At 33.0% G+C, this 27,692-nt stretch overlaps 1 protein-coding gene across 2 annotated transcripts in view; it reads right to left on the reverse strand.

The window, feature by feature from the left end:
• Positions 1-709: 709 nt before the first annotated feature.
• The window catches only part of DNA2 (DNA replication helicase/nuclease 2), a 33,215-nt gene continuing 6,232 nt past the window's right edge, over positions 710-27,692 (reverse strand). Inside the window, exons 5-21 of one of the 2 annotated variants that reach the window (XM_011372142.2) lie at positions 27,458-27,589; positions 24,243-24,462; positions 20,407-20,524; positions 19,389-19,554; positions 17,953-18,147; positions 16,357-16,587; positions 13,275-13,391; positions 13,087-13,196; positions 12,696-12,805; positions 11,839-12,063; positions 6,147-6,340; positions 5,968-6,057; positions 5,680-5,884; positions 4,736-4,825; positions 3,895-4,077; positions 2,397-2,543; positions 710-1,786 (exon numbers count right to left, since the gene is read on the reverse strand). In XM_011372142.2, the coding sequence (XP_011370444.1) occupies positions 1,718-1,786; positions 2,397-2,543; positions 3,895-4,077; positions 4,736-4,825; positions 5,680-5,884; positions 5,968-6,057; positions 6,147-6,340; positions 11,839-12,063; positions 12,696-12,805; positions 13,087-13,196; positions 13,275-13,391; positions 16,357-16,587; positions 17,953-18,147; positions 19,389-19,554; positions 20,407-20,524; positions 24,243-24,462; positions 27,458-27,589 (2,602 nt within the window). In that variant the 3' untranslated portion in view covers positions 710-1,717. The remainder of the gene's footprint in view (positions 1,787-2,396; positions 2,544-3,894; positions 4,078-4,735; positions 4,826-5,679; positions 5,885-5,967; positions 6,058-6,146; positions 6,341-11,838; positions 12,064-12,695; positions 12,806-13,086; positions 13,197-13,274; positions 13,392-16,356; positions 16,588-17,952; positions 18,148-19,388; positions 19,555-20,406; positions 20,525-24,242; positions 24,463-27,457; positions 27,590-27,692) is intronic. The other variant, XM_011372143.2, reaches the window with a different exon arrangement.

The following is a 27,692-nucleotide window of genomic DNA, read 5'->3' on the forward strand; positions in this document are numbered from 1 at the left end:
CCTTCTACTATCTTACTGTTAAACGTTGAAATACGACTAACTTGTTCATGAGGAGGAAAAGGAATCAGGATACAGCAAGAGGAAGGGGTCAGGAGGCAGGAACTCTGAACTGATTCAGGAATGGACTACACTGTCATCAAATCTTGGGTTTATACTGTAAGAAAGATCTTGTTTATTAGGCTAATGGTGCTTTTGATCTGGAACTGAACAAAGTGAGTGCCCAAAACATTCGTGATTGGTGGCCACTGCTGTCTTAGTCCTTGACATGAATATCATACTTAGACTATACTACTAGTTTTTTGAGTGTCAGGTCTAACTTCCAGCTAACCCCAAGCCTCTAATTCACAGCAGCTTATACACAATGACTCTTAACTCTTTCAAATAATTGAGTGGCTAGAATCGTGTAATCAAGGCAGGTTCATAAATGACAGGAAATATAGATACTCCTCAGGTTCTTCTTCCATAGGGCTTTACTTTACAGGACACACAAATTTGTGAAGAAGCAACCATTGACTAAACCAAAAAAAATGTCTTACTCATATTACTCCTGGCAACTGAAATTATCTTAGATTCCTTTCTGTTATATAACATCAGCACTCTTTGGTTTCAGCTTGAGAGCATTATCAATATTTCACTTGTCACTACTGGAAAAATGCTGGACAACCCTGAACTTAATTATTATTTGGTATTAATAATTGACACAGTAAGGTCTAACAGAAAACAATTTATTTAATAAAAACTTTAATAATTTTTAAGGTAGAAGCAACTGAGAAATGGGATTTTCCCCCTAGATGATGGATACAGAGGGTAAAATTGGTCACCATACACATAATTAAGTACTTCGAGGTAATTCTGTTTTACAAAACATCTTTATACAAAGAGGAAAAAAATGAGTAATGCCCAAAACAAAGGGGCATATAAACATAAATAGGTACGAACAAGGATATATGATATACCTTTTTGTCATCAATTCAGCAAACAAAATTTCCTCTCTAAAAAAGAGTAAGAATTATTCTTTTACATCAAAATCTACTCTAGAATACTGAAAATAACAAGTGGGAGAGCAAGAGAGAATTCAAAATTGGAAATAATCAATTTATAAGTATTAATTTAAAAGACTAGGTTTAAAGTGAAAACATATCTGATAACAGAAAGCAAAAGTCAGAGGGGAAAACCAGCAAAATGGCCTTTGGACCAGGGAACTCAAAATATAGAAAAGACTCACATCTATGTTTTTAGCACCACAAGATTATGTTTAAATAATAAAAACAAACCAATTTTCTTTATTTTCATTAATCTTGAAATTTTAAACTTAAAAATGTTTAAACCTCAGATCCAAAAGTTAATCCATCTTTAAAGCTAGTAAATATTTATCAAATTCTTTCTAGGTCACACTAAAACACATTTATAGGACCTATAAATTGAGACTTCAGTTTTGGGTATACCTGTACTAAAAAAAATAAATACTGTGTTAAATTTTGTATGGTGACAGAACTTTATGTTTAACAAGACCATGCCAAAAAATAAAAAATAAATAACTCCACAAAAAAACAAAAACCTAGAACTCTGAACAGAGTACATTTACATCATTTCATACTCTTGGGATAAAAGTTATCTCGACAGCCTAACCAGGCACTGATTTTACAGCATGTCCAAATTACAAATAACAGAAAATAGAGATCACTGCGTTAGTATGAAAAAAGCAAGAAAAAATGTTTTATCTTCTTTGAAAATCACCCAATATGTGACAAAGACTTTCATGTTCTCCTGATGGAAGATCAATAATATAAAATAAATTAAGGAAGATATATTTAACACAATATGGAATCACATAAAAACATTTATGACATTATTTAATATTTTATAATTTGGTTTACAGGACCGCTAAAATATTATTATTTTTATGGCATTCTATGGATAATAATGTACTTAAGCAATAAGGTTTATATATAAATCTAACATCTTCATAAAAAATTTTAAGATGATCTATTTTTAATATAAATTGCAATATGACAAGGAACAATTCTCCATTTTTAAATATAACGCTTTGTCCTAAATTTAAAAAGGAAAGTTATATATTGCAGTGAGGAACCAGAAGGGATAACCAGTATTCCTACATATGTTCTAGGGAACATGTACTCTGTTCCCAGGGCAACCGATCAAGTTCCTTTTTTCTCCCTTTCTCACTTCACAAACTATCCTTCTCCATCACCTTCATTATTTCACTTTTTGCTTAAAATTACTTCCTGTGAATTGTTTTCTCTCTCTCCTTTATAGAACCAGACCTTTGAAATACGCCCATGCAATGAATACACAAGACACAGTTTTAAGTTATACAAGTACATAAAGTACTCATAATAGCACAAATATGACAATATATAAAACAAAAAGGATATTAATTTTTCTGAGTTTAGATGATAAAGTAGCTTCCCCAAAGGAGGATAGCAGTATAGGGAGGGCACACATCCCAGGAGAATAAGTTTATGTTTGGCTCTGGTTATAGCAACATTAAGACGTCGCCAATCTTTCAAGAGTTCGCCAAGCTGAAAGAAATATAATTTTCAATTATTTGAGTTTTCTTATATATTTGAGTTTGTACTGGCAAAGAATATAGTTTGTCTTCAACTTTTACTACTTTCAAAAACATATATTACAAAAAAGATTCATCAACACACTTAAAAATCCAGACAGTTGGAAAACTTGACCACAATGCCAATTTCAAATATTTTATCTTGGGTTAATATCCCAGTCACAATTTAAAATTATTAAATATATATAATAAAAATTAAAAAGTAGAGCTATCTTCACTCATTGTAGCATTGTTTGTAACAGTAATAAAAACAAAAAAAGACTCAGGGGAATAGTTAAATATATCATGACACGTATATACAAGAGAAAACTATGCACTGTAGGAACAGAATGAAATCTCTGTGTATTGACATGGAAAGATATCTAAGCTATTTTATCGAGTGGAAAATGCGAAGTCTAGAATAGTGTATATATTACCTTTTGTGTTAAAAAGGAGGGAACTATGAATACTAATTCATATCTCTTTGTATATGCATAGGAAACTCTAAAAGTTTATCCAAACAAAAATGCAATTATCTGTGAGGATAAGAATAGTAGAAAAGAAATAGAGTAGAAGGGAGGCTTTTTACTGCATATATGTTTAAAACCATATGGAGGTATCACAATCAAGAAAAATGAATCAAGAAGTAAAAATGCAAAAAAACAAAACAAAACTTGGAATTATCTATAAATCTGAAAGTACATGTAAGGAAGACTTTATGTTTAAAATTCCCCAAAAGCAATAGCCAAGAGGTGGAAACAATCCAAATATCTGTTGATGAATGAACAGTTAAACAAAATATTCCTTTGCACATATATACATGCAAAGGAATATTATTTGCATATACCTCTACAAAAAGTAATGTTATTTGTATATACATTTGTATATACATGCAAAGGAATATTATTCAGCCTTTAAAAGGAAGGAAATTCTGGCACACGCATGCTACCACATGGATGAACCTTGAGGACATTATGCTAAGTGAAATAAGCAGGTAACAAAAGGACAAATACTGTATGATTCCACTTATTTAAGGTACCTAGGAGTCAAATTCATAGAGACAGAAAGCAGAATGGTGGTTGCCAGCAGCTGGAAGAAGGGGAATTAGGGATTTGTTATTCATGGGTACACAGTTTCAGTTTTGCAAAATGAAAAAGTTCTGGAGATATATTGTGCAATATTGTGAATATATTTAACACTACTGAACTATACACTTAAAAAATAGTTAAGATGGTAAATTTTATGTTCTGTGGTTTTACCATAATTTTTTTTGAGAGGAAAAAAATTTGTCCCACACAAATAAGCAGAAAATACAATTAACTCACAGTTCCATCTTTATTACTTCTAACAAAAGATACTAGAATGATACTTTTGTCTCTTCCTTGGTATTTGTCTACTGTATTAACTTCAACCATCCCAACAGAAGAATGTGCCAATAAATCATTGATGATCTTTAATTGCTGCCTGTATGGTGCAATGATACCAATATCCAAGGGATTACATCCAGCCTAAACAGAAAAAGACACAATTTAAAATGAAAAATCTTCAAATTAGCCAACCAGTTTGCTTAGGGCCACTTTTGTTATTAAGCTTTACTAAATTTATTAAATTCAATGTTTACTATATAATGTGCCCAATTGATATTTATAACAGACATTCCTATTGCAAGGAGTAAATACAATTATTCAATTTGCTCTAAATCTACACCCACATTTTGTGAGATGAAATAAATTCTTCAGACAATTGTTCCCTTGATATTAGAGGTTTGTGGTGGTATAACGGTTTTCATGCCACTAGAACAGTGCTGTCATACAAAAAAAGTATGAAGAAATACAGTTCACTTTCTGCTATACCTTACACTGAAGTTTCTAGCCCCCAATCATGCTGACTACAGCACCACATTGACACCATCAGAATTATCTGATATTACAAAAAGTTACCTTAAATGGAAACCCAAATTTTTACTGCCATTATAAAAATTATGTCTGAGACAAGTTTTCTCAAAATAAAACAAAAACAATCAGGCTTCAGTCCTCTTATCTTAATAAACTACGGTTAATGCTAATCTTAAATTCCTTGAATTCTAACATTCTATTACTCTGCACTAATATTAATTCTATTACTCTGCTAATATTAATTAGCCCTTAAAATTAAATTCTAAATTACCTTAATAAAAATTGAGGTCAGGAAAACTATGAGTTTGGCTTCTGTTATATTGCTTACACCGCCCTTTTCAATTTGCTCTGGTGCTGGAACCTAAACAGGAAAATATGCATCCTGCTTGTAAAACAATCTCTAGAGTTAAGAATACTATCAGTACACAGGTAGTCATAAAGACTATACTACCAGTTGTAGGGACAGATGAAAAATATCTTCATCTTAAAAGTTGAAGATAAAAGAATTAACAAAAATGAACGAGATTCTTTACTTTTAGAAAGCCACCCAGAGGCAACCATCTTAAATATGCTATAATTCAGACTAAAATCGCTATGAAAGCCAACCGCAACTTGGGATTTACATACCTTACTTTGTTATCCCCCATTTTAAAGAGTCAAAAGCCAAAAAGAAAAAGAAAACAGACAAACAAAAAGAGTCAAAAGCCAGAAAAGGTAAGTAACTTGCCCGATGCCTCACAATAAGGAGCTAGGTATCAAACTTAGATCTGGCTCTAGTATCTGTGTTCTTTCTATTTCTTTGTTGCCTTTTATACAAATAATGGAACAGATAAAGTTCCCCAGACTCTACCATACCTGGTAAAACTCTCCAACGACTACTTTGCTCCTACATTATCCCTTAGTAACCTTGATTATTTTTAATACAACTTATTTGGATTCCTGATGCTAAGAAAGAGGGAACCCGAATAACAAAAATAGAGAATCTGAGAAGTCACTGGTGAGATAAATAATTGTAAATTATAACCAATAAATTGGAATTGTGGTGTATAAAAGCAGTTATTTGTGAGATCAGTATAAAAGCAGTAATTTGCGAGATCAGTTTAACAGAGTTAATTTCCCAGAGCCTGCTTGCCCCTCAGTGATAACCGAAGGGATTTAAATAGTAGGATGAAAGGAGAAAAAAATTTTTAAAAAGTTTGTTTGTTTGTTTTTTACCTTGTCTGTATTAAGAAAACAAACAGGATTGTTTGGCTCAAATACTCCAATCAGCCAAGGATTTTCAGAATAATCAGCATAAAATTCCAGTTCCAGCTTTACATCTTTAAAGTTAGGTAGGTTTATCACTGCATTGGCCACTTTGTCTGATCCACACTCCAGCTTTCCTTCATATGTCAGTTTATTACTTAAGGACATGATTTTACTAAGAAAATCACAAAAGTAATTTTAGTTTTGGTAGACAAAAAAAACATAAAAATCACTCACAGTTGATGCTGTTACAAATACCTGTTCATTCTGTACTGCACAGTTAATTGTACAACGGCATTTTTATTCTGCTCCAGCCTCTTGAATAAGCTTTCACTCATGCCAAGGGCTCTGTCAACACAAATTCAGGCTTATCAGTGTACTGTAACTGTTGCTTAAAAAGAATCTAGTTTAAAATTAAAACTTCAGTGTCTGCTTACCTTGCTTCCTGGTTTAGCACCAGAGGAGGAAGCTGCTGATGATCCCCAACCAGCACAAATCTCCGTGAAAAAAAAAGTGGCCCTAAGCAAACTGGTTGGCTAATTTGAGAGGCTTCATCCACAATACAAAAATCAAAAACTTTACGAGAAAATATTGGATGGTTTATTCCCATACATGTAGTTGCGACTATAAGCTAAAAACAAATAAAATAGATCAGTTATTTAACATTTCCAAGAAACATAACTTGTTCTTCCCTGCTTTGAAATTAAAAGATCAAAAGTTTTTTGTCCCCAATAACAGGAATTCCCCGATATCATTTAATTCTGAAACATTTATAGCATGCAAAAAATTTCTTTTTTTACTATAAGTTGAAAAAAAAAATCAAGTAAAATTTCCAGATACTTTTAACAATGCTCAAATTTGGATCGTTCCAAATAGAAATCTGAAACATTCAAGAGGCAGAAAGTTAATAAAATTTTTCTTTAAATGTCAAGTAGAACTTCACTTCTGGGAAGATGGAGTACTTTTTCTTACTTCTCCCACAGAGTACATCTAAAAACTCTGGCCACTATATATGACTTACGAAAGAAAAATGAAAGGTGGAGAGAAGGCTGGCAAACTAGGGACCCTGGGACTCAAGGAACAGCATAATAGTTTGTTCCCTGAGTTTTCTTTTTGCTTCATATATCCCAGATTTGGAAGCTAGCAAGCCAAGAACACCAATGGGTACAGACCTATAAAAGTTCCAACAAAAGCCAAAAGAACAAGAAAGAGAAAGCCTAGTAGGCCGAAAGAATCACTCTACTCTAGCCAAACACCATAGAAAAAACTGTGACCTCCCATAACCAATGCCAGCAGAGGCAGAATGGGGAAATTACACTGCAACCGTCCCAAAGCTATAATAAGGCTCCCCAATACCCTACCAGGGTAGTGTTAGAGAAGGCCAAGTAGGGGGCCAGGACTTTCATCCTTGCTGACTGGTAATAAGCCCCCACCCACAATGCCAGTGGAAACTGCTTGGGGAGTTTCAAGCAGTAATGAGGAGCCAACACCTGGTATGTTAAAAGAGGCCGAATAGGAAATCAAGACTTCAAGTCCTACCTGCTAGTAATGAGGTGGCATACCTACTCTTGCTCTACTGGAGTAGTGTCAAAGGAAGGCAGCTAGAACAGAAGTTTTAAGTAACATAGTACAAAAATGCTCAGGTTTCATCAAAAATCACTCATTATACACAGAAACAAGAAAATCTCAAACTAAATGAAAAAAGACAAGAGATGCCAACACCAAGTTTACAGTGATGTTAGAATTATATGACAAAGATTTTAAAGCAGCATGATAAAAATGTTTCAGTGAACAATTACGAACACAGCTGAATCAAATGAAAACATAGAAAGTCTTGACAAAATAGAAAGTCTCAGCAAAGATAAAAGAACCAAATGGAAATATCAGAACTGAAAATACGATAACCAAAATTTTTTAAAAACACAGAATAGGCTCAACAATGGGACAGAGAGAATCAGTGAACAGAGACATAGAAAAGTAGAAATTATTGAGGGTGGGGCTAGGTAAAAAAGAGGAAGGAATTAAGAAGTACAAATTGGCAGTTACAAAATAGTCCTGGGGATGTAAAGTAGATCATAGGGAATATAGTCAATAATATTGTGATAACTGTGTATGGTACCAGGGGGAACGCTTCATAAGTTATATAAATATCTAATCACTATGTTGTACACCTGAAATTAATATACTATTGAATGTCAACTGCAATTGAAATTTTTTTAATTTCAAAAAAATAGAAATTATAGCCTAAGAAAAAGAGAGAAAATACTGAAAAAAACAATAAACAAGCCTCATGGACCCATAAAACATAACAAAAGATCTAACATTTGTGTCCTCACAGTCCTAGAAGAGGGAGGAAAGTACTAGAAGAAATAATGGTTAAAAATGTCCCAAGTTTGGAAAGAGACACTAAGCTGAGGAAAAAAAATCTACTACAAGACACATTATAATTAAAATTCTAAAAACTAAAGAAAAGAAAAAAAATACAGACAGTAGTCTGAAAAAAACATTACTTTGTTATAGGAGAAAAACATTCTAATTTAAATGTCAGCATATTTCTCATCAGAAACCATAGAAGGCAGAAGGAAGCGGCAGAAGATTTTTCTAGAACTAAAAGAAAAGATTAGCCCAGAATCCTGTAACTAACAAAACTATCCTTCAGGAAGGAAGGGGAAATTGAGATACTCTCAAACTGAAGAAAAAAGTAAGAGATTTTTTGCCAGCTGACCTACCACCCTAAAAGGGTGGCTAAAGGAAGTTCTCTAAACAGAGAGGAAACGGTGAAAGATGGAAACTCAGAATATTGGAAGGGAAAAAAAACATAGTAAGCAAAACTATGGATAAATACAAAATCCTTTCCATCTCCTCCAAATTATGTTTGATGGTTGAAGCAAAAATTATATCAGTCTGATATAGTGCTAAATGTATATAGAAGAAATATTTAAGGCAAGGGCAATTATAAACAGGGGAAGATAAAGAGATATAAATGAAAGTAAGGTTTCTTCCCTTATACTAGTAAAACGACGACACCAATAGACTGTAAGTTATGTATATGTAATGTAATAACTAGAGCAACCACTAAAAAATATATTCAACATGATGCACCAAAACACTATAGACAAATCAAAACAGAATTTTAAAAATGTTCAAGTAATCCATAAGACAGGAAAAAAATCAGAGCAACAACAACAAAAAAACCCCAGAAAAAATGACAGACTTAAGCCCTAACATGCATCAATAAGTGTGATAAATGTAAATGATCTATATGCCATGTACATTTTAAAAGATAGAGATTAAAGATAACAAGTAAAAACAAATAACAAACAAAAAACAGAGACCAGCATAGTAGATAAAAAACATGACCCAGCTATAGAATTTCTACAAGGAAGTCACTTGAAATTTAATGACATAGGCATGCTGAAAGTGAAAGGATAGAGTCCCATATCAATTGATTTTCATTTGTTGAATGATTCTGGCATCATGGCAATAAATCCCACCACCTGTTCATGGTATATAAACTTTTTAATATGCTGCTGAATTTCGTCTGTGAGTATAGTGTTGAGAATTTTTCCACTCAAATATACCCAATGGATTTTTTAACACAGGTGAAAAAGCAATTCAGTAGAGGAATGAAAGGTTTTTTCAAGAAGTGGTGCCATAGCAACTAGACATTAATAGGTGAAAAAATGAACCTTGAACTAAATCTGACACCTTATTCAAAAATAAACTGGTCACAGACTTAAATGTAAAACATGAAAGTGTAAAACTTTTAGGAAAAAAAAATAGGAAAAACTTTCAGCATCTAGAGCTAGACAGAGTTCTTAGACTTGGCACTAAAGCAGAATGCTTAAAAGTAAAAATATTACATACTGCTCTTCATCAAAATTAAAACCTTTTCTGCCACGAAAGACCCTGTGATAACGATGAAAAACAAGCTACACAGTGAGAAAATATACACAGATTACATTTCCAATAAAGGACTAATATCTAGAATATATAAAGAACTCTCAAAACTCAGCAGTAAAAAAATTAAACAATCCAAACGGGCAACAGATATTAAGAGACATTTCTCTGGAGAGGCTATACAGATGGCAAACAAGCACATGAAAACACCATTAACCATTAGGGAAATGCAAATTAAAATCACAAATGAGATATCACTATACACCTATCAGAATGTCCAAAATGAAAAATAGTAACACCATCAAATGCTGACAAGGATCATTCATACATTGCTGGTGGGAACTTTAAATGTTACAGCTTCTTTGTAAAACAGTTTGGTAGATTAAAAAAAAAAGAAAAGAAAACAAAACGCTAAACATGTAACTACCAAATGACCCAGAAATTTCACGCCAGAGAAATGAAGGCTTACATTCACAAAAAATCCTTTACATGAATGTCTTTAGCAGCTTTAATAATAGCCAAAAACTAGAAACAATCCAAATGTTTTTCAATGGGTGAATGGTTAAACAAACTGTGATACAGCCATACAATTGAATGATACTCACCAATAAAGAGGAACAAACTGTTGATAATGCAACAATCTGAATCTCCAGAGCATTAAGTAAAAAACACTAATCCCAAAAGGTTACATACTGTTCAATCCCATTTATATATTCTTGAAATGACTATATTGTAGAAATGGAGAACAGGTAAGTGGTTATCAGGGGTGAGATAGGAAAGAAGTGGGTGTAATTAATTATAAAAGTGTAACAGGAGTGATCCTTGTGGTAATGGAACTAACTATTCTGTGTCTAGACTCCTTCAGTGTCAATATCCTCATTGTGATATGTTATTATAGTTTTGCAAAATGTTACCAACGGGCAAAGGGTATACACCATCTCTCTGTATTATTTCTTATAACTGCATGTGAATCTATAATTATTTCAAAATAAAAAGTATAATTTTTTTTAAAGTCAACTAAACATATGTCTTAGCCACTTCAAAATTTTTCAGTATTTGGCATAGATATTAGACAAAGGAGTTGAAGGAACAGTCTATAAAATCTAATTTATTTTAGATGATTTTTTTAAAGACAAAAATATCAGTTAAGACCTCCCAATAAAAACATATAGACATTAAATAATAAAATGTAAATTAAGTTCTATATCAAAGCCTAGAAATATCCATCACAAGACTGTTCAAACGCCTCTGCTTGTAATTCAAACTCACTAAAAAATCCTGATTAACAGTTTTGTAGGTATAATACTGTAATATAACAAGAAATATATATTTGGTCTTCCTCCTTGTTCTTGGCAGAGCTCCTAAGCCCCTTGGAATTTCCTGAGTGGTAAGAGTGAGAGGAATATCTTTTGCTATTCATAATAAGCATCCTTTTCAACCAAACCAGAGTTTACAGCAGTGAGGAGACTGAGAAAGGCAGCTGGAACCATGTGAGGAACCATGTGATTAGAAGATTAGAACTTTCAGCTCCACCTATCCCTCTAGTTCCAATAAGGGGAAAGGGGCTGAGCTAATCACCAATAGCCAATTATGAATCATGCCTACATGATGAAATCTCCATAAAAAACCCTAAACAAATGGGTCTGGAGAGCTTACGGGTTGGTAAACACATAGCACTAGGACAGCAGTTCACCTAGCGCAGGCAAAGAAGTTCCATGTGCCTTTCCCCATACTTTACTCTATGCTTCTCTTCCATTTGGCTGTTTCTGTATTGTTTCTTATATAACATAACCAGTAATAGTAAGTAAAGCACTTTCTTGAGTTCTGTGAGCCATTCAGCAAATTACCAAACCCAAGGAAAGGGTCATGGGAACCATCATTTATAGCTGGTTGTTCAGAAGCACAGACTTGAATTGAGAACTGAAGTAGGGGGCAGCATTGTGAACCCCTAACCTGTGGGCTCTGCACCAATTCCAGGTAGGTAGTATCAGAAGTGTTTTGAGTCTTCCTTTACCAGGATATTTCCTTTACTGGGATCCCTGAATAATCAACCAAAACCTCATTTCGGTTCAGAAGCAAAGAGCAAACAATAAATTAGTAAACTGTGGTTTATATGAATTAATCACATGCAAATTTGGTCAATGCAACTGAATTTCCCAGAGTGCCATTTCTCCCTCATTTTGGCTACAGAAATTACTGTCAGCATTATTATACCATACTTGTACTTACTTGACTACTGTAAAGTTCTTCTAAAAGAGCTAAAGATTTAATGGACTTTGATCTGCAAATTTCCTCCTCTGTAAATTTCTGGATATCTGGATGTACGTTCTGAGTATGACCCAAGCGCAAAAATCCTATTTTAAATTTTGCTAACTTCAAAAGAATATTGTCAACAGCAGAGTGTGTATAACTGGTCAACAAAACACTAAAACCACAGGCATAGAGAATTCTTACCTAGTAATGAATAAGAGAAAGGAAAACAGCATTAGTTTTCATTCTAGACAACTTTTAACATGCTTATACTTTTGTAAAAGAATTAGAAAACTTTATACAAAGCATATCTAAGAGCTGAGCCAAGTATACTGTATTTTAAATTATAATGCCAAAATGTTTTATGAAAACATGGCATTATCACATTATTAATGTTAATATTATTAGTGACGATAAAATTGAGTACATATGAATTTTGATGAGAGCCTGGCACACAGTATCAATATTTGCTGCCATCATTATGATTATTCTAAGGCTGCTCAGAAATTTACTAATAGAAAAAAATCCAAGAAAAATCTATTTCGACCAAAATTTTAAAAAATTTATCATTTTTTAAAGAGAAAGAAAACATCATGATACATATACCACCAACAGAAAGAGATGCTACACAATCTAAAATGGTAGAAATCTGCAATATGATTACAACTATTTGTGATTTAGCTTTTATATTTCTCATGTCATTCTAGAAAGTTAATTTGAAATGAAGATATTTTGATCGAAAATTCAGCCCTTTTGATATCAAACATAACATTCTCTGAACTAAGGAGAAACTGATTTAAATATTTACTTTCTAAGCAAAAGAATAATAACCTTACAAGAGTGCATATTGTAGTTGTCTTGCCTGTTCCAGGCATACCCACGATGAGTGTGTAGTCTTTCGAAAGAAGTACCTTTTTCATTGCTTGCCTCTGAGGCTTATTCAAACCTGCATTTAAATTTTAAAATAACAACAACAAAAAAAAGAGTTGAATTTCAATGAGCAAATTACAAGAAAAGTAATTTCTATTCAAGTCTTCTTCAACCCATCTTTTCAAAGAAAATATGGTGAAGTTAAAGGATATATGTAAACTACTTCCAAAGAGATTTAGTCTAAAAACTGTAACTGTGTATTAATTATGAAAACACTAGACTATAATATAGATTAAATAATAAATAGAACCAGGAAAAATAAATGAAAGCAGACATGCTATGCTGATTATAGCATACCTTTTAGAATGCAGGCAACTGCATCCTTTGCATCGTGTGGAAGAACAGAACTGAGGTAAGAGATGAACTGAGGTTCACGGAAGTCAATGATTAAATCTCGAAGTTTTTGGCTGAAAAGAAAAAAAATGTTTTAAGTAATATTCCTTAGGAAAGTGGGGTAAAATTCAGATTCATTTACTGTTACAAACCTGGTATTAGTATTTTTCATCAATTTAGAAAGATTTCCTAATGGAGTATCTATACCACAATTTTTTTCTTCCTGGTCCACTCTGAACAAAGTTGATTCTGGGAGCACTGACAAGTTCCTAAAACAGCAGAACAGATGTACATGGATGTTTTTCATTTAACATAGTCAGTTAGTCTGTATAAGAAATATGTTGCTAAAAGAGTAAATGGGTCAGAATAACTGTTAAAATGGGTATCAGCCCCTAATTCATACTTGCAATCAAAGACAGCACAAGACCCTGGACTGATGGGAAAAGGAAGAAGGGGAGGGTACAAGGCACCAAGGTCAAAGAAGTTAATATTTAGGAACCTATATTTGCTGACAATTCACTTGGCCTTGAAATCTAACCTGGGCTCACCACTCACAGAAGGATCCTGGGCATAAGGCTCCTTCCTCCTCCAACCAGGAATGCAGGTCTCTTTCCTGATGCCTTCTACCACTCCTCTAGCAGCTCCTAAAGCCTTGGTGTCCCTTGGGGTTCCCTCCCTGGTCCTCAGTACTGCTCTTTCTTGTCATTTTCCCTTGGTGTCCCTCAGGGTCCCCTCCCTGGTCCTCAGTACTCTTGTCATTTTCCCTTTGGTCTCATGCCTTCATATGGCTATAAATTCCAAGTATATATCTTCAGGCCTAACCTTACATTCATTCCTCACCCAAGGTTCAGGTTTGGATATCCAGCAGGTAGCAAGATCTTCCGAGTTGGTCGAAAACAGGGCTATGAAAGCTCAGTATATTCAAACCTGAACAACTCTTCATTTCTGCTGAACCTGATCCTCCTTCTGTGGTCCTCAGTTAACAGTACTTGCAGCCGCACTGCTGCCTTGATCCTTCTCTCACCCTCAACTTCTTCCCAACCCGCATATCCAATCAGTCTCCAAATGCCAGCCAGTTTTACTGTCTACATACTTCTCAAAGTCATTGCAACCTCTCTGCCAAACCGACTCGGCCCTCAATCACCTTTAGCCTGGGCCACAACAACAGTTTCCTGGTTTCTCTGTTCTCAGTTCTACCTTCATTAGCTAACTCTACTCTCCACAGCGTATCCACAGAAAAAAAGCCTATCTGATTACTATCATTCTTCTGTTTTAAACTCTTTAATACATTTGAATGAAGTCAAAACTTCTTAATGTGGTATATAAGACCTTCTATAACCTGATCTCTCAAATCATTCCCTTATCTTTTACATACCAGAAATAATTACTTGTACTTTCTTGCATGCTCCACTTCAACTATATCACACCATCATGCCTTTACGCACCATGTCCTTTCTTCCTGGTACACTCTTCTCATCTTGCTTCACCAAGCTAACTTATTCATCCACAGGATAAAGATCCAGAACGATCGTTCAAAAAGCCTTCCCTGACCCTCCTATTCTAGTGTTAAATCCCATCAATTGGAACATTTGTCATATTAGACTAAAAATATGTTTATACATTTTTCTACCCACAAGACTATAACCCAAGGATTTGCAATGCACATGGTAGTCCCTAAATAAACACTGCAAGGGACTGCAGAGAATCCTAATACACAACACAAATATTGTTGCTCATACTCCCATATGAAAATCAGACTAGAGTTAGTTAGGGCTTAACTAGGATTACTGATTGGTAGAGAACATGCCTCGTCATTTCCATTAGTTACCCAGAAGTCACTGTATCCCAGTTGTTCATTTCCGTCCATTAAGAAATGGTGATGCCTGCCTGCACTTAAATGCAAGGAAGCCTGAGAATACAGGAAGAAGGGAATATGGATATTGGTGAACATGGGTATTAGTCTCTACCACAAAATTTCATAGCAACTATTCTACTATTTAAATTTTTCTTTAAACCAACCCATTTTGTTTTGCGATAAATATACTAGCACAATTATAAATGGAAAAAAACATTTCCATAAAAAAATAAATCAATAAAGGAGAAAGAAATGGTGAGTGCCCAGAGTACTAAGATGGAGAAATAAGCTTTAAGTTAACACAGAGTATCTACCCTGCCTGCTATACACATGGTTGTGAGAATTAGATAAGACTATGCCCACAGCGCTATGGAATGTGATATACTAAACAAAAGTTTAGCAGTTTGAAAGTTCCTCAAAACGTTAAACACTAAATCAGCATATGACTCAGCAATTCCACTATGAGATGTCTATACAGGGAGATAAAAATATGTTCACATAAAAATGGTATGTGAATATTTATAGCAACACTAGCCATAATGCCCCTAAAGTGGAAACAACTCAAATATTTATCAGCTGGTGAATGAACAAAATGTGGTCTATCCACATACCAGAATATTCAGCCACAAAAGGAAATGACGTACTAATAAATGCTGAAACATGGATGAACCTCATAAACACTAAGCTAATGAAAAGCAACCAGACAGAAAAGGTCACATACTATATGGTTCTATTTATATGAAATATCAAGAACAGATAAATCCATAGGGATGGAAAGCAGATTAGTCGTTGCCATGGGCTGGAGGTAAGGCAAGGGAGGAAGTGACTGCTTAAAGGGCACAACGTTTCCTTTCAGGATAATGAAAGTGTCTTGGAACTAGACAGAGGAGATGGCTGCACAACATCATGAATGCACTAAATGCCACTGAACTGTGCATTTTAAAATGGTTAATCGTCAATTTTATGTTATACGAATTTAGCTCAATTTTTTAAAAAGAGAAATGAAGCATTGATACATATTACTACATGAAGATGAACCTCAAAAACAGTAAGCTAAGTGAAAAAAAGCCAGTCACAAAAGATCACATATAGGATCCCATTTATGTGAAATGTTCAGAACTGGTTAAATCTACAGAGACAGAAAGGAAACTGGTGGTTGTCTCGGGCTGGGAGAGTGACTGCTAAAGGGTACAGGGCTTCTTTTCGGGGTGATGAAAATGCTCTTAAATTGATTTTGTTGATGGTTGCATAATTCTGTGAATATACTAAAAATCACTGAATTTTACGCTTTAAGTGGATAGACGGCATGGTATGTGATTTATCACATACTTTATCAATAAAGCTGTTACCGCCCTCCAAAGAAAGAAGTATCTCATTACCTATCTAATAAACAGGTTACCGTTGTCATGTTAATCTCCTTCACATAGCCCCTAGACAAAGCAAATAGTGTTCTTTCTTCTCCACTTAAAATAATTCTGTCACCTGCCATTAGATTTGTGAAAGGTATGGCACCATTTTTACATTGGAAATTATGTAAATATTGTCCATCGCAAACTGTCTTTACGTGTTCTCTTCTAATCAGGTTTCCAATGCAGCTGCCACTCTGCTCCCTATGAAAGAGAGAGAGAGAGAGAGAGAGAGAGAGAGAGCGTGCGCTTCCATTTATATCACATATATAAATATTTGCAGTTTTCCACAATTTACCTGTTCATCTGACCCCTGGAAACTCTAATGTTAATACTGAGTCTGTCATTTTTACGTTTTCCACAATCTACACTAAAGTTTTAGAAATGCTAAGGAAACATTCTATCAGCTTGAAAATAATCTCTCACCAACAGACCTCTAGGCAAGTACTAGGGAGCGCCTCCCTTGTACCCACAGGCTGGGATCTCTAAACAACATGAGTGTCGACACTTGATCCTTGAAGGACACCCCATCTCCTGTGCATAACAACATTAGAGAAGACAAACTGTAATAACCTGTTCCCAAACCTGATGTGAAGGAAACAGTTACCTATTTCCTTCAGTGTTTACACAAGATTTTATAATTATTGTTGTTAAAATGGCAAGCAAAATGATAATTCCACTGCTTCTAAGAAATAAGTATTAAGCATTCATAATCTCTCGGGCATGACTATTAAAACACTATACAACTTCAGAAGCTTGCTGACATGTACACTTATTATATTCACTGTACTTATGTAGTCTATCGATAACTACTTAAACTTTCTCCACTGTCATGTTTCCTGTGTTAAAGTCTAGTATTAAGGAAATAACAATCCAATTATTTCTAAAGCCACATTATCATCAATATTCATTCTGGAAAGAAATAAAATGGATGAAAAGCAACTAAACATTACATGAAGAAAAATACTATCAAAGATATACAAAAATGCAACTTTATAAGGAACACGTAAAAAAACAAATCTCACAAAATACAAGATTGACCAACTTTAGAAAATTTTAATATCTGAAATAAATTTAAATTTTTAAAAAACATTAATTATTATATACATTAGGCATGTTTCTTGAAAGAGTGTGTCACCTCTTTTCCCTCATATGCCTATGAATAAATAACATAGTAGGTTTCCTCTAAATATAGAGTAATAACGACTACAAAAAATACTAAAAATATAAATTTTTAAATATTAGTATTTAAAATTTTAAGTAAAACTTCATTAATTTGTACTATACTCATACACTAAAATCCGCCTTATGATATAATGAAGTTTATACTCTTTTCACTGATGAAAAAGGATTTACAAATAATTTTTAAAATAAGATTTCTTGAGGCATATTTATCCTACTGAAAATAGCTAACAATGGTGCTTTACTTAGAAACAATTCATTGACAGCCATCTGGACTTGGCATGTCTGTACCATGCTACATAACCTATATCTGTCATGAATTCCAGATGACATCCCACTAACTAATCTAAATTATTGAAGTTTTACTGTATTAAATGGACCACTTACATTTCTGAAGAAGGCATTAACCATATATTTTGGTGATTCTTTTTATTATCCTTTGATTGTAACTCCAAGGTTAACATTAAATACCAAAGGCTGAAATACTCTAAATGTGTACGCTTTAGATGCTGGGTTTCTTCTTTTATTTTAGGCAGCATGCCAACCGGGACTGAATTGTCATCCATCTGTTGTTCAACTGCTCTAAAGATAAAGTTCCAAGTCAGAGGTGTGTATACAACATTTTACTGGCTGACTATGAAATGAGGTATTTCTAAAATAAATACACATATATGACAATCATCATAACTTATAACCACAGCCTCTAATTTTTTAAAAAAGTCATTTCAACATTTTACAAGTCAAATGGCTTTTTACAAAACAAAATGCATAATAAACTCAATACTTCATTATTTTGCCTTCACTGACTATCCGCCTAACAACGAAAAGTTTGGTATGCTCTAGTCTTCATTCCTGTATGCTATGCAGCAAGCTTTGGCTTTTTGTACAACTGCATTTCTCAAACTCACAATTATTTATAAATCTAGCTCTGTACCATAAGAAAGTCAACATAAAACAAAGAGAATCATGTGGAGTATCAATTTTGCTTAACACTAATTTTTAAATTTTCATATAGAATCAAAAATGTCATAGATAGCTTACAAAACACTGAAAATAAAACATACGATTTCAAAAAAAATGTACTTGTATTATAGGCCCAGTCTTCCCATGGTTAATGGTCCTCTGCCATTTAAAGACTCTTTGATACAATAGTTTTAAAAGTCCTTTATGTGAATTTTCAAGCTGAATTAGAATTTTGGTTGAGTTGATTTTGTTTCCTAGTCTGTATTTACACCTAACTACTTGTTTGTGCACTTCAAAACTTTCACTGGCCTAGGATGGTATAAATATGTATTACTATTCATAAGACAGCTAATAAACTTCTCATATGTAAAAAAATAAACATATATATACAAGACAAGTCCATTGGATCATATCAAACTGTGTGTCTGGAAGAATCAATTTCCCTGTTTTTTAACTACAAAAGGCCTGAAATTAAAATAGTAACAAAGAGGTGAAAGACTTTTTGAAATATCGTTTAAGAAAAGTTATACTATATTCAAAATGCCCATACTACATCTTTCTTAACCAGAGTCTATAAGTCCTAAAATTATTTTTATTTCTCCAAAAACAACATGCAGCAAGATGAAAATGTCCACTTCTGGAAAAAGTTTAAAAAGTATTCTGTTATTCCCTAAGGAAACGGGCTTGTTGTAAAATATAAAGTGTGCTCTTTATTTTTTCCTAGCCCTTTCATTTTAGAAACTATACACAGAAAAATAACTAAAATGAAATCATCAATCCCAGACCAGTCAACAATGTTAAATGATTGTGAATTGAGCATATACTTAACCGGAATTAATATTTTTGGAAGATAAAAATACCTGCTATATAGAGCACAGTTGCCCACTTGTGAACAATATTTACAGGTTTGCTGTTCATCAATTATTTGTGGCAAAGGAGCAAGGTTTGTCTTTTCCTTTCCAGTAGCAGATTTGTTAATACGGTGAAATAAAGAGGATGCCATCTGGTTTCTTAGCTTTAATAATTCTATGGGAAATAAAAAGGTGGGTGTTTTTTAAGAATTAAGTAAAGTTTATCATATATCTTTTCCACTGCATAAGTAAGACTTTCAGATTTAAAAACATAAAGTAAAGAACAACATTCATATTTCTCACTATTCTACAATAGCCACTGTTAACATTTTGGTATAATTCCTTTAATTTTTGTTCACTTAAGTTCTTTCAACTATGAATCTCATAACTAGTAAATATTGTGAAGTTGGTGTTTTATTAGTTGAATGCTAAGGATAAATATCTAGAGTATAAAGATAAATATCTAGAGTATAAGATAGGAAGTTTATTAAAATAAAGTTTTGCATAATAAAACTTTTTAATGTTTTCAGCTATACTGTATATTGTTAACATTCTTTTTAAAGAATACAACTACAAATTACAAACTAGTACTAGGCCTAGTAAGTGCAGTGACCTACTGTTAGGTATAAATACAGGCATACCTTGTTTTTTGCACTTTGCTTTACTGTGCTTCACAGACAGTGCGTTTTTTACAAATTGAAGGTAAGACCCTCTACCAGCAAAAACATTATGACTTGCTGAAGGCTCCATGATGTTTAGCATTTTTTAGCAAAAAGTATTTTTAAATAAAGGCATATATTTTTTTTCAGAGAAACACTACTGCACACATAATCAACTACAGCATCATGTAAACATACTTTTATATGCACTAAGAAACCAAAAATTTGTGACTCGCTTTATGGCGGTGGTCTGGAATGAAACCTACAGTACCTCCAAGGTACGCCCGTATGAATCGCCAGAAGCTGAAGGAAAAAACAAACTAACTAACAAAACCTAGAAAAGTAAAACTGAGAGAAAAGAGCTCAACCTCTTTTATCAAGATGTCTGGCAGGCACAGGGTACATCTGGCCAGTTCTGAGATAGAGGAGTAGGCCGGCCTCTGGATCAGCTCTTCTCTCTTGACTTAGCAGTGTATACAGAACAAGCTGTGAAAACATTGTACATTTTGTCAAATAAAACTTTAACTTTCTATTTTTCCATATGTGTTTTACAATCAACACATACTGTAGCTTTAAAATCAAAAGGTCAATGAACTATTTCCATTTTGAAAATAACATGAGCCAAATCAAATCAGTAAAGGTAACACATAAATTCAATGTCAAATATTTAATTCCACAAAACATAGTTTATGCTTCTCAGTTTTACACAGACAAAAAAGAAGTATTTCAAATTTTTCTTAGAAAATATTTGGGTTTCCAATAAATTAAAGAGGGAAATTAATGAAACATTTTGAAGTTAATAGCTTTTAGACACTATTGTTCCTGGTTAAAATACATGAACTAAACACTAAAATGCATAGTTATATCATAGTTACTGTGACAACTAAATAAGAGTAACTCTACAGAGTTCACTGTCTTTTCCAGAGCACGAGGTATCATTAGCTATTTTAGGTTTATGTGGTGCTCTTCAGAGAAGACATTTAAGACAAGTTAGAAATGGCTCCTTTAGTTCATGAAAACACCTTAGCAGCAAGAGTAAGTCATTTTGTCTTATACAACCTAACAAGCTGATTTGTTTTCCAAGCAATCTCCAAGATTTAAATGTTAAATGATTTATGAAGGCCCGGGTCTTTAAGGAATAATATACAAAAATACCAAGATCAGTAATTATAATTAACATGCCTAAGTATAATGTCAAATTATAATTATATTCTAGTTTTCTCAGCTATATTTAAAATATAATGATTACCCTAAGGAATAAAAAATAAATGAATAAACACAATGATTACTTTATAGAAGACAAAAAGCATTATTTGTAGCATAAATATTAATTATATCTACAAAGTCATCATTAAGTGCACAAGACATTTACAAAAAAAAACAAAAATAAGTTAAATATCATTAATTTTTGTTCTTTTATCCTACCAAAAATATTGGTCCTTGTGCAATTAACAAGTATGACAGAAATACTGAAGAAATCCCAATATATAAGTTTTGCAAAGAAAATACAATCCTAGATACCTCAATGTTCAAAGACATTTATAGAAATACTTATGGTAACCTCAAATATCTACAAAGTAAAATGTGGAAACATTCAGTCTTAGGAAATAATCACACCAAAGTTTGATATTTTAGCTTGATATTCTATATTCATCTGTAAACATAAGATTCTTATGAAGGGCTGTTGCTATAACATTTGAGCTTACAAAGCATATTTTGGGAAGTCTTCTTACAAGCACCCTATTTATGTTCCCTGATACAACATAAATACAAAATAAAACTTTTTAATGTTAAAGTGAACTTGTAAATGACAGGGTAGAGGAGTCATCCAAAACTAACTGCCCTTCTGTGTTAAGTTTTTCTCTCAGTGAAAACTGAGGTAGAAGGAAAAAAGTATATAGGACTCTGCTTGTGGGACTTACAAGGAGAAAATATCTGAAATGATATTTCCTACTATGATAAAAAAATTTGGGTTGAAATTTTACATTATTATTATAATTCAACTACATCACAGGTTAAACAAGTTTTTATGAGCAGGTTTAGGGGATCATAACTTCATATTTTTCCTTCAGAAAATGTATTTCAACTGATGAATCACTCACTTAGAAATGAACTTTTGGAATAAGATCCATTTATAAAATAAAGATCTTCTTTAATTGAAGTTATTTTATAATGTAAGCTTTTTCTGTATTACCAAAGTGAAAAAGTTAAAAGAGGAGAAATTTATGCCTTTCCTTGTCCTCAATATCTATACAAGTCAATGAATAACCATAATTATGTTTTTAATGTTTTCTTGTTTCTTGCAATGAATATACAATATAAACTCCATTTGTTTGACCTTTGTTCTAATCAATTTCTTTTTAAATACAATACTATTTTATTATTAATATTATTTTATTCTTTAAAGTTCTTCTTGCAGCTTCTCTTCTTACAAAGATAAAAGTTCCAACTGAACAAAATTAAATACAGTAACATTCTTTGCCTTGAAGGTACTACAGATTAGAGCAGCAACCTTAGAAGAAAGGTCTTTGAACCTAGATCAATTTAGATACTGAAAGGCTTTTATATTTCTATTCCTTTTACCATTCAAAAGTGATTTCAGTCAAACTTGTCCTTAAAAAAAAAAACAAGTAAAAAATTTTCAGTCTTATGTACACAGAACACATTTTTTCCCCAAATCTTTGACTTCAAAAAATAGCTTTTCTTCTATCTTGGCATAGTCTTCCTTACTTAAAAGGCCTTTAGTCTAGCCAAGTCTTTATAGTTCATAATTTCAGTCATTTCTGTATTACCAAAGTGAAAAGCTCAAGTCTTCTAATAGGGGAAACCTACTTTTTCTTCTACCTCCAATATCTGTAAAACCTAATAATAGGTGAAACAACAACAAGGTTACCTTACTTTTCATTCCCAAATGGAAAAGCTTTAGTGAGAACTTTTGGTGTTTGGTACACAATTAAGAATGGCGAGAAAGATTTAATAAGAAAGTATTCTTACAGACAACAGTATGGTGGTTACCAGAAAGGAAGAGGGTCACAGAGAGGATGAATGGGTGAAGGGGGTCAAATATATGGTGATGGAAGGAAACTAAACTTTTGCTGGTGAGCATACAATGCAATATACAGATAATATATTATTATAGGACTGTACACTTGAAACTCATACAATGTTATTAACCAATGTTATCTCCCCAAAATTAAAATTTTTAAAAAAGAGAAAGTGTTTTAAAATCCGACTACACAATTCAGTATTTTGAAACTGAATCTTATTTTATATAAAAATCTGCTGAAATAATAAGTAAAATTCCAAGAGCAAAAAGGAAATTTAAGTTATACTGCAAATGTTATTATATTATTGGTTATTCCTTTAATACATATTATACCATAAAAATACATTAATATTACGTATTTTAGTATTATCTTTGCCTATTTAAAAATGTCTAGAACATACTACAGACTGCCAATGTGGAACTGGGCAGAGGGAATGGAAATGATTAGAAAACAAAATAAAACTTTATGTTAATTACTTTAAGTCACTATAACTAATATAAATTTCAGGTAATTTTGAAGGACAACAAAAGATTGTTATATTTACCAAAGAAAAGAAAAAATGATTTAAAAAAACTTGAATTTAACATAATGGTGAGACACATTTTTATCATTTTGATAAAAATAAATATAACCAAATTAATGGTAGGGAATAAAAGAATGAATGATGTTTCCTAATGCGTGTCCTAGGTAGATGTTACATGAAAACCAGAGTTCCATGGTAAATTAGGTTTAGAAAACACTGGATTAAACACAGCTAAAACAAATCATATTACTTTAATATTTCTCAGAAACTTTAATAGGCTAATGTGCATCATTCAGTCTACAAATGTATTTGGTTTCCCCAACTTACATGACCAAGGATTTCTTTTTTTAGGAGCATCTGTTTAGACTGGTAGTTTGGCAGCATAAACTTGGCAACACTGGCTTACAAGGTCAGGTGTTGTTATCTCTTTGCTGGAGAAACTTTCTGCTGTAGCCATGTATACATTTAAAAAACAATCTGAGTACTCTGGATGTATCACAAATTGAAAAGTACTATATAAAACTCAAACATTACCTGAATTGAACCAAAATATATGGAGCAGACCGCATTTTTTTAAAAAGCAGACTACATATTTAAACCTATTAAACAGACAATTTTCTTATAAGATTTATACCTGACTACGGTGTTCAATAGAATTTGATTCTTTGCCAGTTTTAAGTTCCAATGGCATTATTTTATATTTTGTTGTACATCCTCGATGTATTTTCACACCAACTGTAACATCTATTTTGCCCTTCAATCCAAACCGAGGGGACCAAACACTTTCTTCGATATCCAATGATTTTACGACTTCAATATTACATGTTGCATTATTGTTACTACCATCACTTGGCCTAAAAAACAAAACACGAAAATGCTTCATTAGAACATTTAGCTCACTTCTCATCTGCTACCATTGACTTTCTATTGCACACAGAGAATGTGAGGATGAGAAAAAGTCTATATACCTTTATAGCAGTAAAGTATGGTTCCTGGACTAGTAGCATCAGCATCACCTGGGAACCTGCGATAAATGCAAATTCTCAGGCCCCACTCCAGACCTACTCAATCAGAAACTCTAAGGGTGAAGGTCAGTGAATTATTTAACAAACTCTCCAAGTGATTCTGATGCACTGTCTGATAGGTTATAACTCACATAATTTAAATTTTGTTAATATTCATCATTTGTCCTTTTTAATTAATTCCTACTATAATCTTCCTAACTCGAGCCTTTATTTCCTTAGGCATAGATTATGCAAAAGTCTCAATACTTGGACTGCTAGAGCCACAATACCGATCTGAATATTCTGATATACAGTAATTACACAGATTAATACATAATGGCTTGCATGTGGTTGTAGGTAGAAAGGGATGTGTTCCTTCATGTAACACTATATTAAACTGGGTAAAAATGAGTTGTCTTTCCCCATTATCTATGCAGTGTGAGGTTTGATCACCCAACACTTCATTCTTATACCCCTCTGTGACAATCCTGTGAGGAGTTCATGTGCTCCTACACTTCCTCATTATTTCCTTTACTTAATCATTAAATTAATCCATCTCTGTCACTATCGATATTTAAAACTAAATACTCAACATTGTTTTTATATTACAAGAGGATCTGATTTTAATATCTTAACTGTTAAATAAGCCACAAGCACAGGAAGGAGGAAAACAAGGAATATATAAATGTTGAAGCAATTAGAAGAGATGAAAATAATTTTTAAAGCGTCTTACACTTCTGTTATCTAAGAATTACTCATTTTCAGAGCAGTAAGTAATTCTATAGGAAAAAAGTCAAAAAAAGAGCTTCTGCTTATTAATCCTATTTTAGGTTGAAAGCCATATAAAATACTAAATCTAATAGAAATCTTACATGAAACGGATAAATTTCCTAATAAAACACTATATCATATAAAATCGAGATTTAAAAAGTATAAGAATTTTAGCTGTTAGAATCCATGATTTAGTTGACCTGATTTTCAACTTATTTAGATCAACAGCTATTTCTTAACTAATGAAAATATTTTCTAAGAAAAAGAATGCTATCTTAATAAATTTTAAAAACTGTTCCAAGATGCTTCAAATATAATCTCCAGTAATACAGTTCTGCAATCTTTGAAGATGACAACAGAGGAATTCTGGGAAGCCACAACTTAATCTGTGGAACAAAGGACAGTATTTCAATTTAACTAATATGATTTTAATCAACATAATTCTGTCAAACTCCTTTTAGAACCACCTGACAGAATATAGTATCATGAAAATAAAGAAAATATACATTTACTACTCATGGGCAAGAAAGGTTGTCTCTTTAAACAGCTTTTAAGGGTCTCATTCTGTGCTTTACAGTCTAATCATATTTTCACCCCTGGAATCACCACTGACTTTTCTTTCCTTCACACTCCATATCCCATCTAAAACCTATCAACTCTAACCTTTAAAAAGTGACCAGAATCCAACCAATTTTCATCACTTCTGCAACTGTCACTCTGGTCTAACACACCACCATCTCGTTTAAATTATTACAAGAACCTTCGAATTAGTCTCCCTATCTCAGCCCTTATCCTACAACATTGTCTCAAAAGAATAGCCAGGATGATCCTTTTAAAAGTAAATCACATCAACACAGAAACTAGCACAGCGAGGTTAAGGAACTTGCCTAAAGCTACAAAGGTAAATTGTGGTAAAACTGGGATTCACATACAGGTTCAGAATGTCCTTTGAGGTACAGAGAACGTTAGAGAACACATTGGTCTAGAAAACTAACTGTTCCCAAGACTTCTGATTCACAAATTTCGAACAAGTTATTCAGATCACAAAATGTCATAAAATATTGAGAATTAGAAAGGGTTAAGAAAATTGATATAAGTGGAAATTGTGCCTATTTAAAGATAAATATAATGTTGCTGTTAAAAAAAGAAGATACCAGATTAAAACCCACTGTGCAAAATCTCCAGTGGCTTCCCATCTAATAAGAACAGCCAAAGTCCTGAAATGGCTTATGAGGACTCTAGACAGCTACTTCTGCTCTCTCTCCCACCCCACTTTACTCCAGCCGCACTCGCAGGTGTGTCAGCCACAGTGCGTTTGCCTGAAATGCTCTTCCTGGAAACAGCAGCACAGCTCCCTCCTTCATTTCTTTCAGGCTTCTGCTCAGCGTCACTTGATTAGAGATGTCTTCCCTGTTCATTCTAGGGAAATATGGCCCATTGACTCTTCCTTCCTTCTTCTCCTCCCCACTGTTCTACACTGCATTTATCACAATCTGGCACACTGTTGTTTACTTGTTCAATAGTACAGAAGCTTCATGAAGCCAGTGGTTTTTTTTTTTCCTGCTACTGTAAGCCCAGCACCTAGAACATTACTTGGCACATATTAGGCACTCAGTAAATACTTGGTGAATAGGTGAATTATAAAAAAGAAAAAAAGTATTACCTATAAATTTATATCAACATTACTTTAAGGAGAGAAAAAGTAAAAAAAATTAGATGGCTAAACACAGTATTTAAACATATAGCACAAATCCATGATAATCAACATATGGCAGTCCACATGTAATAGTAACACGGAGAAATATATATGAAATTAAGAACCCCCCCAAATATTTACAATTTTTTTTATTTAAAATACCTACATACAAAAATTAGATGATTTATTATAATGAAAATGGAATTTTCTATTCATTAGATTATTATTTGCCCTAAAAAGATGCTCAGGACTATAATTTATAAAATAAGCAAATGAAATAGTTCTAATAACTCAACCTTCAAAAGGTTTTAATTTGATATACAGAATAAATCCTGGTCTAAACATAAGAACACCATATAAGCAAAGAGGGTTTCTTACAGAGACAGCTGCATCTGAGGGAAGTCTGTTGAAGTACATTTATTCATGAAATCTCCAGACCATTTAGAAAATGAAGGCAGATACTCCTCTACTTCTTGTTTTACTTCATCTGGATTCAGATTTAAGCGGTACCTGCCAAAGTAAGAAATTAAATACAAAAGCATAAATATGAAAAAAGTGAACAAGGACAAAAATATCCAAATAAACATCCCGAATACCCATCGACTAATTAATG

Source organism: Pteropus vampyrus, unplaced genomic scaffold (assembly GCF_000151845.1).
Source record: "Pteropus vampyrus isolate Shadow unplaced genomic scaffold, Pvam_2.0 Scaffold202, whole genome shotgun sequence".
In the NCBI taxonomy this organism is placed as follows: Eukaryota; Metazoa; Chordata; class Mammalia; order Chiroptera; family Pteropodidae; genus Pteropus; species Pteropus vampyrus.